Source organism: Zootoca vivipara, chromosome 11 (assembly GCF_963506605.1).
Source record: "Zootoca vivipara chromosome 11, rZooViv1.1, whole genome shotgun sequence".
Classification (NCBI taxonomy): domain Eukaryota; kingdom Metazoa; phylum Chordata; class Lepidosauria; order Squamata; family Lacertidae; genus Zootoca; species Zootoca vivipara.
In genome coordinates, this window is record NC_083286.1 from 15,463,085 (window position 1) to 15,481,427 (window position 18,343).

The 18,343-nt window shown below is 44.0% G+C and overlaps 1 protein-coding gene across 1 annotated transcript; it reads right to left on the minus strand.

Annotated features, from left to right (window-relative positions):
- Positions 1-10,053: 10,053 nt before the first annotated feature.
- Positions 10,054-14,535, minus strand: SPMIP10 (sperm microtubule inner protein 10). Its single transcript, XM_035099669.2, has 3 exons — positions 14,049-14,535; positions 11,916-12,024; positions 10,054-10,260 (listed from the first exon to the last, which is right to left on the minus strand). Exons 1-3 carry the CDS (start codon positions 14,126-14,128, stop codon positions 10,054-10,056), a joined length of 396 nt encoding a protein of 131 aa, XP_034955560.1. The 5' UTR covers positions 14,129-14,535.
- Positions 14,536-18,343: the final 3,808 nt, after the last annotated feature.

An 18,343-nucleotide genomic window follows, 5' to 3' on the forward strand; every position in this document is an offset into this window, starting at 1 on the left:
ATGCAGAGATGGCGAAACTGGCGGGGAAGATCCGAAACCAGGAAGGTCAAGTATTCCCTAAAGATTGGAGCAAATTTGTAATTTATTTAAAAGACCACTGTAAACAGTTAAAATCACTGGCAGGTAAGTAATGACACTTGTAATGTGGAATTCTTTATGATAACTATGGATATTTAATAGGTGGGTAATGGTAAACATGGAACCCGTGGAGTGAGGGATGGAGGTCCGAAGGTTCAAAAGAACTTTGTAATTTACTGGTAAGGTGGTTTCCTCTCTTTGCAAGATTTTCATTTCACAAATGAGCATGATGCTGGCCCAGATGGAAATTGGCATATCAGCCACACAAAATATTTATCTTGGGTTTTTTTTTATTGCATTTGTTTTCTTCTTCTTCTTCTTCTTCTTCTTCTTCTTCTTCTTCTTCTTCTTCTTCTTCTTCTTCTTCTTCTTCTTCTTCTTCTTCTTCTTCTTCTTCTCTGAATTTATGTACTGCCCTAATACCCGGATGCCTCAGGGCAGTTCACAGAACATGCAATGCAACCGTTTTGGATTACAACCACGTCAAACCTGGAAGTGTGTGTCCCCCTTTTTTTGGATTACAACCCATTTTTTATTATTATTACAACCCCCCTTTTTTTGGAGGCCCCATTGGTGAAAGCACACCTTGGGTTACAACCTGTTTTCGTTTACAACCGGACCTCCGGAACGGATTAGGGTTGTAAATCAAGGTACCACTGTACAATATAAGAAATAAAAATAGCGATACAGATGCATTTGGAAATCGTACATGCTCTAGCGCAGCACATTGCAATTGCTACAGAACGGGGGCAGGAAAAATCGCTAAGTGGTCTGAGACAACCCCTCTGCGGCTTTTAAGTGGTTCATGCGGGGAAGTTTGAAGAAAAATAAGGAATTAGGAGGGAGGAACATAGAGTCATGCTGAAAAGTCAAGGAGAGGCCAATGGCGGATCATAATGGTTTTGCAGCAAGCATGGCTGGCTGGAGAAGGGACTGATTTAGACTACAATCCTATGCCCACTTAACTGTGAGAGCAGGCATGCACTTTTAGTATCATTTGGATATCAGAATTACTGCGCTTAGTTAAATGCTTACGGCATGTCACATACCATAAATTAATCTCCCTGCTTAAACAAATAGGATTCAATGTCCTTGTTTTCAAAAGCGTCACATGGTAAAAGAAATGCGCCATCGTTATTTGCTGGCTATTTCGCTTCATTTTTCCGCCAGTAACAGTTATTTGAGTGTTCATTATTTGTAGCTGGGGTTTCAGGCAAGCGCCAGCTTCTTAAATCAGTGTTCTTGATCTTTCCATTACATCTGAATTGAAACGAGATAGCATCTCTCTAACTAATAGAATTGCCATTCAAAAATTGGGATCATTGCTGTAAACAATGCTATCACTAACTCCATATTATTATTATTTTACGTATTGCCATTCATTTCAGATCTCATTCAGATTGATTCTTACAGGAAAATATTTTAATAGATTTTGACATTGCCCTCAATGGAGGCAAACCTGACAAGCAAAGCGATCGGCTGCCCTCTGCTGGAAACACATAAGTTTTGACTAAGGAACGACTGTGCTTACTTCAGCATCAAAATATAACTTTATTTCATTTGTATATAACTAAATATATATGAAGTGCTTCAGGAGTAGCCTAAAAGACTAGAAAATACCAGTTTGAAATGGTGAATTTAATGCAAGCCAATCAATTCCAAAAGCGTTAAGAGGCATGTTTTGAAAATACTGCAAAACCTTAACCCACACATTACATAAAGTTCAATTAGATGCGGTTTAGCATCAAGATCTTTCCCTGCCTCCTGATTTGCACTGATTATTTTTGCTCTGGTGAATAAAATAGCGAATGACATCTGTGAAATAGTTTTTTTAATGACTTCTAATATATATAATGCTAGCCAATGACAATTTAAAAATTTGTGCCATTATCCCTGACATTTGACGCTGTAAGAATCATAAGAATTCACGACCACATTCTTATTTATTTTGACTTTCAGTAATTATAATAAAAAGACTCGTATCACTTGAGATGGCGTTTTCTCCTTTATGCCAGAATTCATTTTTTTTCAAGCTCCCGTTGCATTTGCTTAGGTTCAGAATAGTGTGTTCTGCAGAACTCAATGAAATGGACGTAACAGTTTTGCCGTAGTCTTTTCATTTAAATAAATGGTGTTAACTGATGTTGTGAGCCACTTTGCGCAATCATGGAAAGGCGAGCTCTGTTTTCCATCCCAAGGCAACATTCCAATACACATTTATCTGGGAATCGGTCCCATTGAGCTCAGTAAGGCTTGCTTCTAAGTAGACACACATATTATGGTTGCCCTTGTCAATCAAGTGCTTGCCTGCATGAGTTTCATGCTTGATCTCTCAACATAATCACTTTTCCGTAATAAAGGTCTGTTCTCCAAGCATCTACCGCCACCCAAGGATAAATTGAAGCACACACCCTATTTCAAGAACGGCTCTCATATCCATTCTAGAAAGAGGGAAAGTATATACAACAAATTGCTGTGTATCTATCGCTCGGTGGTAGAGCATCCTCTCCCCCCCCATTTTTATGTATTTTTATTTTGTACTTTTTAAGTTTAGACATTTCACTAATTTTACAATCATTTTGACATTTCAAAACTTGACTTCCTTCCCCCTCTTTCTGCAGTTCCTTAAACTTGTTTTTAATATCTTCCTGCATATCCAAATTAACTTAGTTTGCTCATTTATTCATCTTCTTTAAATATATACTCCTATGAAACTGCAGGTTGTTACGATAATCCTGCTAATGTTTTTATCTGTTTATAAGTTGTCTGTAAATATTCAGTAAACCATTTCCATTCTTTTATATATAAAAAATTGTTATCTTGATTTCTTATTCTTCCGGTAAGTTTCGCCATCTCCGCATATTCCATAAGTTTTTGTATCCATTCTTCCTTTGCTGGGACTTCTGCTTCTTTCCATTTCGGGGCAAGTAACATTATTGCTGCTGTAGTAGCATACAGGAATAAGATTCTATATATGGGGGGGGGGGCTGTGGTCCTGGGCACACAATTTTGAGGGGGCACAAACCAGGCATCCCCATGCAGCGGTCCCTGACCTGCCTTGCCTGCCGTCAGGGGTCTCTGGGCCCTGGAGCCCGGCCTGGCCTTGCCACTGCATCCCCTTGCTGAACGGCTTGCTCCTCACTTAGATGCCGAGCGGCTGCATAAGGAGGGAGGACAGCAAGGGGCGATCCCAGCATGGCCTGGTCTGGCAATCCTTCCTAGGGGCGTCAGGGAATTCACCAGCCAAGGGCCGCGTTGGCCAACTCGGCTTCGCCCGCATGGGTGGGCAGGCAACACAGCATGGCCTTGCTTGGCTCCAATGCACACACACATGCCCCGGGCACCAGCAAATGACGCTATGCCACTGGTTCACAGCATAAAATGTGTAGACGACACTGGATGTCCATCAGTCAGAGTGAATTAGCTGCCTCAGGTGGCAGATGCTGACAGGGGACAGTGAAGTGATGGAGGAGAGGTGGCAAGCTCTGTGTGCCACTTAGGCTGCCCATCGCTCTTAAAGTTAGCCTGCTGAACTTAGTTGTGGTGGGGGTGTTTGCCCTCGTCATCAGTGTGGAAGATATGATTCAGCTGCCAGTTCAGTTGGTTTCTGTACATGTCATGGAAGGCTGCCATCTTGTCCTTTGAGCAACAAAATGACTTAGGCCAATCCAAGCAGCCTCCCAGAGCATGACAGGTATACAGACTTTGACCAAGAGGCTGATCCAGAAAGCCAGGGTGGCCCTGGGATGGGCAAACAGGCACGTCAGTGGTGGAAACAGCACCAAGAAGAAAGAATATGAAACTCAGCAAAGAGGACTTGTTTGCAACATTAGATACAAGCCTTTCCCTTGCAGAAGATGAAGCACTAGCATTACATCTGCTCAACAACCAAAGTTAAGTTTTCCCCCTCCCGCCTTTATTTCAAAGCCATTTTTCGTCTTTGTATCAGAAAAGCACCCGACCAATTTGGTTGCCAATAAATATCGCCACAGACTTTTCTGAGATCACAGTCTTTCCAACAAGTGGCTCCTGTCCAGGTTTGTTAATTGTCTTACTTTAAACGTTGTGAGGATCCTGTGTGGTTTTTGGGGGTGGGTGGGGTTATTGGGTTGTTGTTTTTATTTTGATTATGCATGTTCTGTTTTTATATTTATTTTATTCCATGAACCGCCCTGAGACCTCCGGGTATAGGGCAGTATATAACTTCAATACAACAACAACAACAACCATGACCCTCTTTCAGAACTTAACTTTATCCATCTGACAGATTCAACTGAGGAAAATTCAGTTGTAAGCAGAAACATCTCAATTTCTATTTTTCTCAACTCCAGATCTCTAAGGTAGAATTCCTCACTAAAATACGTCCTTGAAACCTGAACATTGGTACTGTATTCAGAAACCACCTTTGGTTTCTCGTGCTTTCCTCACATGAGGAAACCATGCAACATAAGGCATGATTGTTGCAAAATAATCAGGATGAAGGGAGAGAAGGAGCCAGCACTCTTTTATAGCACCGAGCTCTCAGTTCTGGAGATGGATCAAGATAAAATTTAACCTCTCCATTCCCATACGTTCATCTGTTCCACTCTGCTTTGCTGAAAACTGGAGTTTGACTACCTCATAAATCTAGGCGATGCGAGGTCACAGCCATTTTGCAATGCCACCACATGAAGAAAAGAGGTTGAAATGTTATTTGGACCTTCACACTGTTTTACTGGAAACAGAAACTCCATTGATGGGAAGAAGAATTATTCACAAAACATACCTTGGACAGTCAATATCTACTGAATTAAGACCAGAAAGTTTATGCTGTGAGGCTCAGGTCTTGTTGCTTGCAAGATTTAAAAGATGAGATTGAGTGTAGGAGAAAAAGCAACAAAAACAACAACCTCCTGCTGGAAATATGAGGCACCGCAGAAAGATCAATAACTTGTTAAAAGCGACAGTTTGAGAGTAAAGGAAGCTCAGTCTGTCTTTGAAGGCTTCGGTTCAACTTAACAAATGAGTTCCGTGGAGCACCATCGATGCTCATGTGTGATACATCTTGGGCATTTCTATAGACAAGGTAATCCCGAATCCTTCACTGTGAAAATAGGTGTGTTGGTGGTCGGTTCAGGAGCCGCAAGAACTTGAGAGCTTTTAACGGAATCACAGAATCATAGATATGGAAGGGAATTATGTGGAACAGTGGCATGCAGTCATTGGACTTAGGGGACTAGGCTAGTCCCCTAAATGTTCCCCTGGTGTCTCCACCCCAAACCCCAGGAAGCTTCTGCCCAGCTTAGGGAGGGAGGTGTGAGGCTCCAATGGGTCCAAGCAGAGGCGTAGCAAGGTCAGGTGGTATCCGGTGCAGAAAATTTATTGTCACACACACACACACACACATAAAAAAGGAAAAATAAGATACAGTCACAAGTGTTATTTTCTGGTTTATTTGCTGAACATTGTGAGCATAAGCAGCTTTGGCTTAGCGGCCCAGGAGCTCGTCCATGGCGTCTGCAACCCCCAGAGCCCAACCGCTGTTGGTGGCTACCTTGGCCTCTGTAGGCCGCCTTAGGTGGCCTTGGCCTCCGTGGGCTGGTGTTTCCTAGGCAGGCTGCTGCAGCGGCCAAGAAAACCCAACTGCTGCTGGCGGGGGGCTAAGGAAGTCGGCCTCAGCAGATCAGGATGTCTGCCTCGGCAGCATCAGTCCTTTCCTTGCCTTTGCCCAGCCCACAGCCGATTGGCCACCTGGGTTGGGGGGACGGGGGCGGGGTGAAGATCCCAAGGCAAGGAGGGTGGCATCCGGGACCTGGGAAGCCTTACCCACCTCTCGGAGAGGAGCTTCAATAAGTTTCTTTTTTAAATACTTATTTTTTCCATTTTGTCACCCCCCTCAGCGGTGATACCCGGGGCCGCACGCCCCTACCGCACCCCCCTTCCTATGCCACTGGGTCCAAGATCCACCTTGCCATCTTCCCAAAGCCCACCCGGCTCCGGGAAGGAGCTAGGAGGAGACTTCAGCATCCCTTAAGAGCCCTGGCACCTCCATGGCAAAGCCCGGGAAGCTCCTGGCCGGCTTAGGGGGGGGAGGCACAAGGCTCATGCGCACAACATCGGGACGTCACACGTGTGACGTGGGTCTCCCCCCATCCCTCTCACAAGCTGGTGCCTCTGTCCCTCAGCTGCTCCCCCACAAAAAAATTCGCCGCACACCCCTGATACGGAAAGCAATTAATAAGGAACAAGGACAGATAACAAGTGCCAAAGGCACCTCAACAAGGATGCTGTTCCACAGAACAAGGGCAGCTACACCGAAAGCCCTGCAATGAGCTACTGTGGGTCATGATGCCTACATGTGAGAAGCAGTGCCTGGTGGTCTTCCAATAAGGCTGCCATATTTCAAGAAATTCCAGACATGGTTGCTCAGCTTCTTTTGGGAGTGATAGTCCCAAAATTTGTTGAGCTTTTGGGGGGGCGGACGGAAGGGGGGCGACTGGGCTTCCGAAATCGCCATCTAAGAGGCAACAAGGAACCGACCGTTGCACAGTGCTCCCGCTGGGGAACAGACAAAATCTAGGACATTTACTATTGAATTAACTCTGAGTGCCAATTTAGCCCCCACTTCCCAGACATTACTGGAATTTTCCGGTACATATGGCGACCCTACTTCAGATGAAAAGTGGAACTCAAAATTCTAACTACAGTGGAACCTCGGTTTATGAACACCTCGGTTTACGAATTTTCGGTTTACGAACGCCGCAGACCCATCTGGAACGGATTAATTCACTTTCCATTACTTTCAATGGGAAAGTTCGCTTCAGTTTATGAACGCTTCAGTTTATGAACAGACTTCCGGAACCAGTTGTGTTCATAAACCGAGGTACCACTGTATTATTTTACATTTCTCTTTGGTACCTGAAGGGAGGGGGGCAAATGATATTGTATATTGCTGCACCTCAGGCGTTTCTTATCTGATTTTCCTGAAATTTGTCTCCTTCCTCTGTAATAGTGGTGATGCTGGGCTGTTTCTAAGCGGTTGTTTCTGGTTTGCGTTGATTCATGAATTATAATTTTTATTACAGTACATTGCTGTGAACTCAATTGGAAAAAGAACGGCGATGTATACCTTCTTGGATTTTTAAAAATCCTTATATGGAACTGCTGACAGAGGAGCGAAAAAGTCACAATGGTTTAATAACTATTTTGACTGCAATCTCCCTTTCTTGCTATAAATAGTGCATTACATGATGTTGAGTTTATCGACCGTGTAACTTTGAAGGGGGGAACCCCAATCATATGTATTCTACTTCTATTCAAGAGGGGGGGGATTTTTAACACCTGCTGTTTAGAATGATTATACCTGCTTTTAAAAAATAATAATAATCTCTGTAGATGGACAATACTGAGCACATATAAAGTGTAGTTAAGTGTTGTTGTTTTTTTAAGAAAACTCTGCTTGTCTGTTTCCATGGCAACTTCAGAACCGTAAGTCCTTAATTGTTTAAAAATTGCTTCTCCCTGCAGTGTGCTTATTGGTGATAAATCCTCCCCAGACCCCCAAATCTGGAATTAATTTAAATAAACGCTCAGACTTATGTATTTGTATCAGTACTGCAGAGTTTTAAAGGTATCTCAGTGCATCAGTATATTTTACACTTAACTATTACACTTCACAGCCAAGTCCGGCGCTTAATGGTCTTTGTAAATAGTATGGGCAATCTAAAAGGATCTCATCAAATGCTTCTCCCTTCCGCACGTAGCCCAACGTTTCATCTGGCGTATCTGCTTAAATCATTATCGGAAAGTGTTTTGAGCATTTGGGGAAAGTGTTATGGAAATAATACCATTAGCAGTTGTACAGCATTTGAAAGCATTCAAAGCAATTTCCTCACATTATCATCATCACCATCATCATTTAATTTGTATGCCACCTTTCCATGGTTAAAACAATGCTCACGGCGGTTTAAAACATGACAGGATTTACATAATTACCAACGTAACAAAAGTCATAAGCAATAAATAAAACAGGCGCTAGGCAGCAAAAAAAGGCTGAAAAAGGTTGCTGACCCCTGTCATAAACGATCCCTGTATAATGACCCGATTCTTTAATAAGGAAAAACCCTAGCCCAAATCTCCGGAAGTGGTTGCCAATCAAATTTTAAATTCACCCAAGCAGGAAGAAGGAAGAAAAAGTCACATCATTTGTTTAACGGAACACCTTACAAACTTTTTAAAAAAAATACATATATGTGGGTCTGGTTGGTTGTCTTTGGTTGGCTGTAGTGAGATTTGTTTTTGCGCTTCATTTGGTGTGGGTGTGGATTTTTGGATCAGGTTAGTCTTCTTTTATTTGTCCCCATGTCAGTTTCAGTTTATTGGTTAGTTTTTCTAGTTAGGCTGTTTCTCATACTATTTGATACCATTGGTCCATGTTCACTCCTGACAGGTCTCTCCAGTGTCTGACTATGCTGCTTCCGGCTGCTGAAAGTAGGTGGGCTATGAGCTCTTTGTGTTGTCAGTGGGCATTATTATCTGGGAAGAGGTTCAATAGGGCCAGTTCTGGGGTGAGTTCTAATGCTTGCTTAGTTATTTTGCATATTTCTTGTATTTTGGGACATTCCCACCACATGTGGAGTGGAGGGATGTGCCTGTGGAGGTGCATCCTCTCCAGTATTTTGGTGATGTTCCTGGGCATATCAGCGCTAGTTTCTGTGGTGTTAGGTACCATCTGTAAATCAGTTTCAGAGTGAGTTCTTTTCTTTTCGCCGATATGGATTGAAAGGGAGGTTTAGACCACATTCTAGTCCAGGCATAGGCAACCTTGGCTCTCCAGATGTTTTGGAACTACAACTCCCATGATCCCTAGCTAACAGGGCCAATGGTCAGGGGTCAGGGGAGTTGTAGTTCTAAAACAGGGGTTCCCAACAAAATTTTCTCGAGGACCCCTCATCGAGCCGCTATTGTGACAAGGACCCCCATTAATTCCTAATCCTAAATCTAATTCCTAATTCCTAATTCCTAATCTAATTTTTCCAGTAAGCTTAACACTGATCTTGGAAGGGTTAGGTTCAAGGGACGCCGACGATTTAGGTTCAATGGACACTGACAAGATTGGTTCAAGAGTCACTGACTTACTTGCTTGAACATCAAATGCATTATCTGTAGGCCTTTGTTGTTTTAACGAACCACATTTTAACCAACGGTCCATTTTTAACTACGCGAACTGTAGCTTCCGCGAAAAACAACACTTTGTTTACAAACACTACTGTTTTGCAAAGAGGCAGTGCATGCCAGGGAGGAGGGAGGGGAATGGAGAAGAAAGGGTACCTGCGCAGTAGCGCACAAATGAAGCCGACGCGCGCAAAGCATCTTGGGGAAGTGAGCGTTAGTAGAATGTGCGCGCTGCCTCTTTGCAAAACAGTAGTGTTTGTAAAGCGCCACCTAACGGCATACAGCAGAACTACTGCCTCTATCTAATTCTAGTTTTGCGCTAGACTCTGCTCATGCAGGAAGCGGCCCAAACAAAAAATCTGTTATCATACGAAATATATTTAATATATTTTTTATTCTAATAGCATCTTGCGGACCCCTCTGGCATAGCTCGCGGACCCCTGGGGGTCCGCGGACCACCTGTTGGGAACCACTGTTCTAAAACATCTGGAGAGCCAAGGTTGCCTAGTCCCTTGGGTGAGGTTAATCTCATAGCCTACGTCATCCACCCATTGTTTTTGATTACATTGAGGGGGTTTGTGGGATTTTGGAGCAGTATTTTGTATATTGTGGATACCATCCCCTTGCCATGTCCCTTTGTTGTTAGGAGGAGGTTTTCAAAGGTTGTCAAGTGCCTAGTTTTACTACTGGATTGTTTAAGCGCATCTTACAAACTTGAGCAAAGGTTAGCAGAATTAGAAAATGGGTGAACAAATCGTGGGCTGTTTTCATGCAGCATTGTTTAATTTGTGGCCGCTGCCGCTGCCGCTGGAGGAAAGCCCCTCAGAGTCTGATCCTGAAGCCATAAGCCACCATGGACTTATGGTATCGAGAAAGATGGGAATAAATGGGAATGTCTTGAACGGTCAATTGACAGGGAACTTTCTGAAGAAGCTGCTTTCGGTCTTCTCCATGACAATGCCTTTCACACTTCTCCAGAAACAGACTGTCTTCAAGGGGGCCGGTATAAAGGTCAACAAGTTTAGCATGCTAAGGAAAAGAATTCAAGCAATTGTCAATAAATAACAACATCACCGCCAATAATGAAACACTAAGAATTAAGCAAAAATGAACTCAGGAAATCCTTTGGGATTTGTACTTCTCTGGTTTTGCAGTGTGGTTCCTTCAGTGTGTAAAAAGAATATGAAAATCGCCAACAGAGATGCATCATATTAGGGGAAATTGCTTTGCAAGATGGCATGAAATGAGCTTTATCTGCAGTGGAGTATATGATAAAGCATGGAGTGAACTCCTTATTCTGTGTAGTCAACAGGACACAAGAAGAAGAAGAAGAAGAAGAAGAAGAAGAAGAAGAAGAAGAAGAAGAAGAAGAAGAAGAAGAAGAAGAAGAAGAAGAAGAAGAAGAAGAAGAAGAAGAAGAAGAAGAAGTAGTAGTAGTCTAATTCAGGGAGAAGATCCTCAAAGGGCAATTGCTTTCTTCAAAGAACTGCAATGTCACCAAAATACCAACTTCAAACAGCCTTTATTTATATCTTAACATTGCCTCTGTGCTTTGGTCTTTGACATCTGAGAGGTATGTTTTCAGGATTCATCCTATTCCTGTGATTGTCATTTGCTTGAAAATGTTTTTAATACTGTAATTTAGATTTTAACATGCCCCGGGACCTTAGGATGAAGGGTGGGTAAGAAAGAAGAAGGAGAAGGAGAAGGAGAAGGAGAAGGAGAAGGAGGAGGAGGAGGAGGAGGAGAAGAAGGAGAAGAAGGAGAAGAAGGAGAAGAAGAAGAAGAAGAAGAAGAAGAAGAAGAAGAAGAAGAAGAAGAAGAAGAAGAAGAAGAAGAAGAAGAAGAAGAGAAAAGTTACAATGGTGGATATGAGTGAACAATACATACATCATTCAACTTCCTGTATCAGGGTAATAATAATAATAATAATAATAATAATAATAATAATAATAGAAGAAGAAGAAGAAGAAGAAGAAGAAGAAGAAGAAGAAGAAGAAGAAGAAGAAGAAGAAGAAGAAGAAGAAGAAGAAGAAAAGTTACAATGGAGGATATGATTGAACAATAAATACATCATTCAACGTCCTGTATCCGGACGTTTTTAATGTTTGACATTTTATTATGTTTTTATGTTTCTGAGCACAATTCAAAGTGTTGGTGCTGACCTTCAAAGCCCTAAATGGCCTCAGTCCAGTATACCTGAAGGAGCGTCTCCACCCCCATCGTTCTGCCCGCACACTGAGGTCCAGTGCCGAGGACCTTCTGGCAGTTCCCTCACTGCAAGAAGCCAAGTTACAGGGAACCAGACAGAGGGCCTTCTTAGTAGTGGCACCTGCCCTGTGGAACGCCCTTCCACCAGATGTCAAAGAGAAAAACATCTACCAGACTTTTAGAAGACATCTGAAGACAGCCCTGTTTAGGGAAGCTTTTAATGTTTAACAGACCATTGTATTTTAATATTTTGTTGGAAGCCGCCCAGAGTGGTTGGGGAAACCCAGCCAGATGGGCGGGGTATTAAAAAATAAAATTATTACATATGAATGATATATATGTTAATGATGAGAAATGCTCTAATTTCAGTGACTTCAACAGGTACTTTGTTGATGCTTAGTATCTTTCAAAATACTAAAAATGAGAGTCTCCTTAAAATGAGAGTCTCCAAGGAAGAAATGTATTTCCCTTACCTTTAAAGCAATCTCCCGATACTTCATATCTTGTTTCCAGGGCATCACGTAGAGCTTTGGAATCATCCCATGTCTGTACGAAAAGCTTGGCAAATGGCAATGGATCAGCCTGGAACATGGCAGAGTTGGTTTTACATATATCTCATGTGGATGTTGTTGTTTTTAAAACTTATTTAAATACAGAGGGGGGAGACGAACAACAAAGAGGAGAACAATTCCCTTCCTCCCCACCCCTAATTTGACAAACTGAACTTATCCATAAAATGCTATTTATATGACAAAAAGAACCAGCACATGGCTTAGTCTTCGCAGTCATGGCGGTCCAGTTGTTAAGAGTGTCGGACCAGAGTGGAAGGGATTCAAGTTCAAGTCCGCACTTGGCCATGAATTTGGGCCTGCCACAATCCCTACCATAGGGTGATTTTGCGCATAAGCAGAGATGGGGAAACTATGGGGTCTTTGGAGGAAAGGAAGACAAACAAACAAACAAACAATATTTACCCCTCTCCTTGGTGATGGTCCGGAATCAAATCGCACAGTTAGGAAAGAATTGAACCAAAATATTATTCCTGGCCTGAAACCCTGTCAGGTTTTGCAAGTTCCTGCATGAATCTTCTGGAATTAATCAGTTTACTAGCCATGGATGTCTGCCCTTCGCATGGTGTCAGGTGTAGAATAGCTGGGCATGGCTTGCCCCAAATAGCTTGGCAACCCTAATTTGGTCCATGAGCTGAAGGATAGCCCCCTTTATGATACGCACTAACCTGGAACTAAAGGAATATCCGCCCCATACATTGAAAGCACTGTGATACTATTTCAAACTGTCATGGCTTCCCCCAAAGAATTCTGGGAGTTGTGGCTTGTGAAGGGTGTTGGCGGGTGTTTGGAGACACCCCATTTCCCCTCACAGAGCTTCAATTCTCAAGAGTGGTTGAGCAATCAATCCCTCTTCTCAAGGAACTATAGTTCTGCAGGAGGAATAGGCAGTCACCTAACAACCGTCGGCGCCCTTAACAAACTACAACTCCCAGGATTCTTGGGTTGTGTGTGTGTGGCATGGATGTTTAAAGTGGCACCATAGAGCTTTGAATGGTGAGTAGATACCGGTATGAATAGGATTGCACTATCAGCCCAGTTTGGCAGGCCTGCTTTATTGTTAGTGCACTGGAAGAAGCAAAGATGGCCATTGTCGAAGCAATGATTCTTCAACATCAACTTCGTTGGACTGGTCGTGTTGTTCGGATGCCTGATTACCGTCTTCCAAAGCAACTACTCTATTCCGAACTTAAAAATGGAAAGCGTAATGCTGGTGGTCAACAAAAGAGGTTTTAAGACAAGGCAAATTGGAAAAATACTGTATATAGTATAAACACAGACAATTGGGAAACATTGGCCTGCGAGGACTCCAATTGGAGAACAGCCTTTATCAAAGGGGTCATGGGCTTTGAAGACGCTCAAGCTCACGACAAGAAATGTGCTAAGAGGAAGGCACAGTTGGCAAACCCTCACCACGATCAACTCCCACCCGGAAACCTACATCCCTAATGTTAAAGGACGTGTGGATCCAGAACTGGCCTCCACAGTCATTTACAGACTCACTGTTAAGACCGTGTTCATGAAAGACAACTTTACTCGGCTACAAGTGATCTCCAAAGAAGATTGTTAATCTTTAACATTGCACCTTTCGTTTCCAAAATGGTTTACTGTGGTTGGTAACCCATTGGGTGGGTGGGTGGGGGGAGAAAAGGTGATCAGGACCCCCAGTGAACAGGAAGGCCCGCCCACCTACTCCTGAACAGGGCCGTCTCAACCATGCCGGGCGCCCTGGCGCGGAGAGAGCTCCGGCACCTCCGCCCCGCCCCGTTTCTTGTCACGGCTGGTGGGCGGCATAGCTGCCAAGTTCTCCCTTTTTTAAAGGGAAATTCCATTATGCTGAATAGGCTTCCTCGCGAGAAAAGGAAAAACTTGGCAGCTAAGGTGGGCAGGTGCAGGGCGCAGCACGGCTTCCGCGCGGCTCTGCCACGCGACGCCCCCCTGCCGGGCCGGTGCCCTGCCGCCCCGCGCCACCCAGCCTACCCCTAGAGCCGGCCCTGCTCCTGAATGCTCTTGCTGGAGATGAAGTCTCTCTCTTACCCTTTCAGGTCAGTATTGACTGCCTTTGAAACCAAATTGGGATTAGAGCCCTGTCCGGGCACAGCATTTGGGTCACTCATGCTGCCGCCGTTGCCACTGCTGGTTCTCTGGGCTGAGATCTGTGCAAACAGCCGGTCCCTGTGTGCGCCTTGGTGAAGATTATGATGCACCAGCCATTGTCAGGCTGATGACACTAGGGCAACAACAAGGAAAAATGTAATTTAAGAAATATCGGGAAAGGATCAGGTCCACTTGAAAACGGTGTGATAAGATAGATGTAGAAGAACATCATGATACAACTTCATGAAAGTGGACGAAGTTAGAAAGAAAGGCATTAATTAGGTTCCCTGGAGAGTGGCAAATACTTAATCAAAACAGCTTGAATTAAACTATTCCTGGGAGTGTGAAACTTTGGCCATGCCAACTACTGGCTAGACCAGGCATCCCCAAACTGTGGCCCTCCAGATGTTTTGGCCTACAACTCCCATGATCCCTAGCTAACAGGACCAGTGGTCAGGGAAGATGGGAATTGTAGTCCAAAACATCTGGAGGGCCGAAGTTTGGGGATGCCTGGGCTAGACCAACTGTGAAAGTGCATCTAGTTTTTATTCAGAGGAATGGTTTAAACGAAAGTAATCATGTTGGGGCAAAGCAGAGAATCAATCTTCTCCCCATCGGAGGCGCCAGCTTGAGAGGGTGATGGCAGGGGGCAACCACACACCCCGGAGGAGCTGAGAGCAGAGCCATGCTCAGCTCCAGGCTTTGCCTCTGCGCTTTGGGGACATTGGCGGGGGGGGGGGGGGGCGCTGCCCCTATCCCGAAAATATAGGGAGGGCAAAAGGGCTCGGCCCCCAGGAGCTCGCACTCCTGCTCCCCAGCATGAACAGACAATGCTTTCCCAGTCCTGTGTCATGTGATCAGGTTCCAGGTCCTGCAAGGAGTGGCTGCGATGTGCCGATATGCCCCAAAAGGTTCCAAGGTGGTTAATAAAAACCCCATGCAATACCACCTAAACAGCACCAAATCCAAGTGGAAGTTGCAAAGGAAGCTCCTCTGCCTTGGGTGCGGTTTGACCACGCCGCGGCCACGTCCCGGCAGATAGACTCAAGAATTCCTGCTTGCTGTTTCGCAACCCCTCTTCTTCAAAGCATGCTTTCCGTAAGCCGGGAAAGGGGCCTAGGTAAAGCTATGACAGTAAAGGAATGATCTTAAGGTTTATGTTTCTCACCCTCGACATCATGGCTGGTTCCCCACCCCTGCTGGATGTCAGGGCTGGGGTCCTCGACCAAGCAATTACTCACCCGAGGCCGGTGAAGTATGTGGGATGTGATCCATGAGAGGCAGTCAAGAACAACATTCCTTGTAATGCTAGAGAACACATGCAAGGGAATGTTTGGTCAAGCCAGTTGAAACTTCCTGTTCCTCCTGGCTTGAGCATCCTTCCTTTTGCATGTGATAGGTGGGCGTGACCTTACCTGTCCAGGTAATAACAGGATAAGTCACACAGCAAACCCCCCTCTTTTTTCACCTCTTTGTCTGACCAGCTTTTAGCTAGGACTGCTCTGCTAGCTCTCAGCTAGGAGCACTGGGATTATTCCCCCATATGGGGTAGATCCACATGTACGTATTTGTAACTAAGTCTGCTTTCAGGAATCCAGCTGTGAACTGATGTGAGTAAACTTCTTTTATCATCTTTGAATAAGACTGTGGAGTCTTTATTTTTTTGTGTGGAGTCTTAATTTTTTAAAAGAGGGATTCAAGGGGACTTACCACAAACGCACAATTCAATCTGGGACAATTCAGTGCTTGCTACACCCAGCATCTGAGACAGATTGAATTGTGTAATAGTGAGAGGCTCACACGAGCTTGCAACCAGTTATCTGCTGTGCGTGAGAAGGGGAATGTAAACTCTGCTAAGTACAGGAACTTGCTAGCACAAGTTAGGAAGGATATTAAGAAACAATATATCCTCTCCTGCCACCCTGAACATTTCCACAAAGTTAACTCTTCCTTCAAGCAAACCACAGCTCAGGCCTAGCGGCCTCAGCAACTCTTTCAAGGAGTGTCTTTGCACAGCCACCCTCTGCTCAGCCCGTTTCATTTCTCTGCGTGTTCCAGGAGACCAGCGGAGACGGGAGCTGGTCACAACAGAAGGGGGAGACTCCCTGGATTCTTCAGCAGCCTGCCTCCACTCTGCCTCTTGGGTCTCCCTCTGCTCCAGCCTCAGAGTCTGAACTGCTCTCTGCACAGCCTCTTCCTGCTCACTAAACCCCATTGCCTCTTCTGCTGCTGACACCTCTTCCCAGTCTGCTCCGACAGCTCACCGTCATCCCACCACCAATCCCCTGGCTCTGACCCTCTTCTTCCCTAGGGGTTTCCCCAGCTGGTTCCTTCTCTGCATCTAGTCTGTGACACTGGACTAGACAGACCTTTGGTCTGATCCAGCAGTGCTCGTTGCGAGTACCCGCATGCTCTTTTTCTACAATGCATTTGAATCATCAGATGCAAACCTATTCAAATGCATGGTCTGGTGCTGGTAAAGGAATCTGAGTTATCTGGGTAGCTGAGTTATGAAGAGAAAAACCTGGGCGATATAAGCTTGTTCCCCTCTGGTCCCTACACCATTTCCTGCATGAACTGGATGCAATGGTGATCGCATGAGTGACCCAAATACACTTGCTTTTTCTTTACTAAATATGTATGAGGAATTGTCCCCCCTGTGCTCCTGTGCTCCAGACCACGGCCAAGAGCTGCTCTTTGCTTAAGGAAAAAACACACAATGGCCAACCATGTGATTCAAGTCACATCTAGCTTGCCCTTAGAAGTCTGGCAAAGCTGCCAGTACAGGCTCCTTAGGTATTTTTATATCCGTAGCCTTAATCAACTGTATCTTCTGTAGCAGTGGCTAAAAATATGTTATTTTTATCCTGCTCACTGTATAAAATGCCATGAGACATTCTCGCCTGAAGGGCTCATGCTCCAGAAACTAAGTAGATAAAATGTGCGTGCTAAACTCGAGCAAATGACAAGACAATATTGATCTGTTCCACAGACAGAGGCCTCCAGCCATCACCTATTTTATCAACTTTTCTTCCCCCTTTTGATCCCCGCAGCAATAGCTTAAAGAAGGATTAAAAGAATTCCAAGGCAATATGGTTCCCTTTTAAGTGCAATGGGAGTTTGTATTGTTAGTTTCCCCGAGTACACCTGTCATGTCAAAAGGACTGCAAGGCAATAAAGGGAGACTACAGGAGTTTGGGAAAATACAATATTGCCAAAGGCAGTTAAGTGATCAAATACTTTTTGACACAACGGGGGAATGAAACGTGTGCTCAGTGCCATCTTCTCCTGCAATAACATTTCTTATAGTACAGTAATTCATTGTGCAGGTCTGAGCTAAGTAGCCAGGTACTCATAGAAGCCGCATTGGAAGTGAAGCATCCATACATTTGAGAATGAGCACACAATGCTGATTTTTCTTCACTCGATAACCCCAACGCTGTACTGTTTCACTTCCTAGACTGTTTTTTTAAGCCTCTTTCAACCTCTGGGGGTGGGGGGTGGTAGTGGTTAGAAATTAAACATTTGGTACACACCTAGTTTTATTTAAAAAATCAAACTCTCTTTTAATTCCTACAACTGAACATTAAACCATACATGAGAAACTCTGCTTTTGTCCTCTCAGTCTTTACAAATGAGATATCTGCATGCCTATCAAAATGGTTCAGGCAAATGTGTTGCTAGATTTTAACTGTTAAATCCCATTACCTTAAAGGAAATTATCTTAAACTGTGATGGAAAAATTGAGGATTTATAGGCAGCCCTTATGTTTGGTCTCAGTTAAATGTTAACATATTAAATAAAGCAAAAATAAAATGCTCTCGGCAACTGCAGATGGCAAAACAGTTTTACTCCAATTAAGTGGTCTTAATTAAGAAACAGGCTGTGGGGTGATTCTTTTAGACTTGCTACACCCATCATAAGGTTGCTAAGGATGCAGCCTATTAAGAGCCTTGGCAAAGAACCCTACTTTACCATCACTGTAATGCTGTTTAGAGCAGCATTTCAGATAGTTTTCTAGCTAACAGCCTGCTTTCAGAAGTTCCTAGAACAGCAGAGGATTGTAGTTCCTAGGATGTTTAAGGACTAGCGTTGCAGAATACTGATTAATCAATAAATGGAAAATTACCAAGACCACTGCAAAAAGGATGTCCAACTTGAAGTATACACAATTGTTATATTTTAAGTACAGTACAACCATCTTATAGGTGAAGTTTGAATTCTCTACAATACGG

Excerpts from the sequence above, each read along its gene's own strand:
- SPMIP10 (XM_035099669.2), bottom strand. The coding sequence starts at position 14,128 with ATGAGTGACCCAAATGCTGTGCCCGGACAGGGCTCTAATCCCAATTTG. Across the intron at positions 12,025-14,048 it reads GTCAATACTGACCTGAAAGG|GCTGATCCATTGCCATTTGC; the intron begins GTAAGAGAGAGA and ends GCCATGTTCCAG. Across the intron at positions 10,261-11,915 it reads ATCGGGAGATTGCTTTAAAG|CATGCTAAACTTGTTGACCT; the intron begins GTAAGGGAAATA and ends TCTTTTCCTTAG.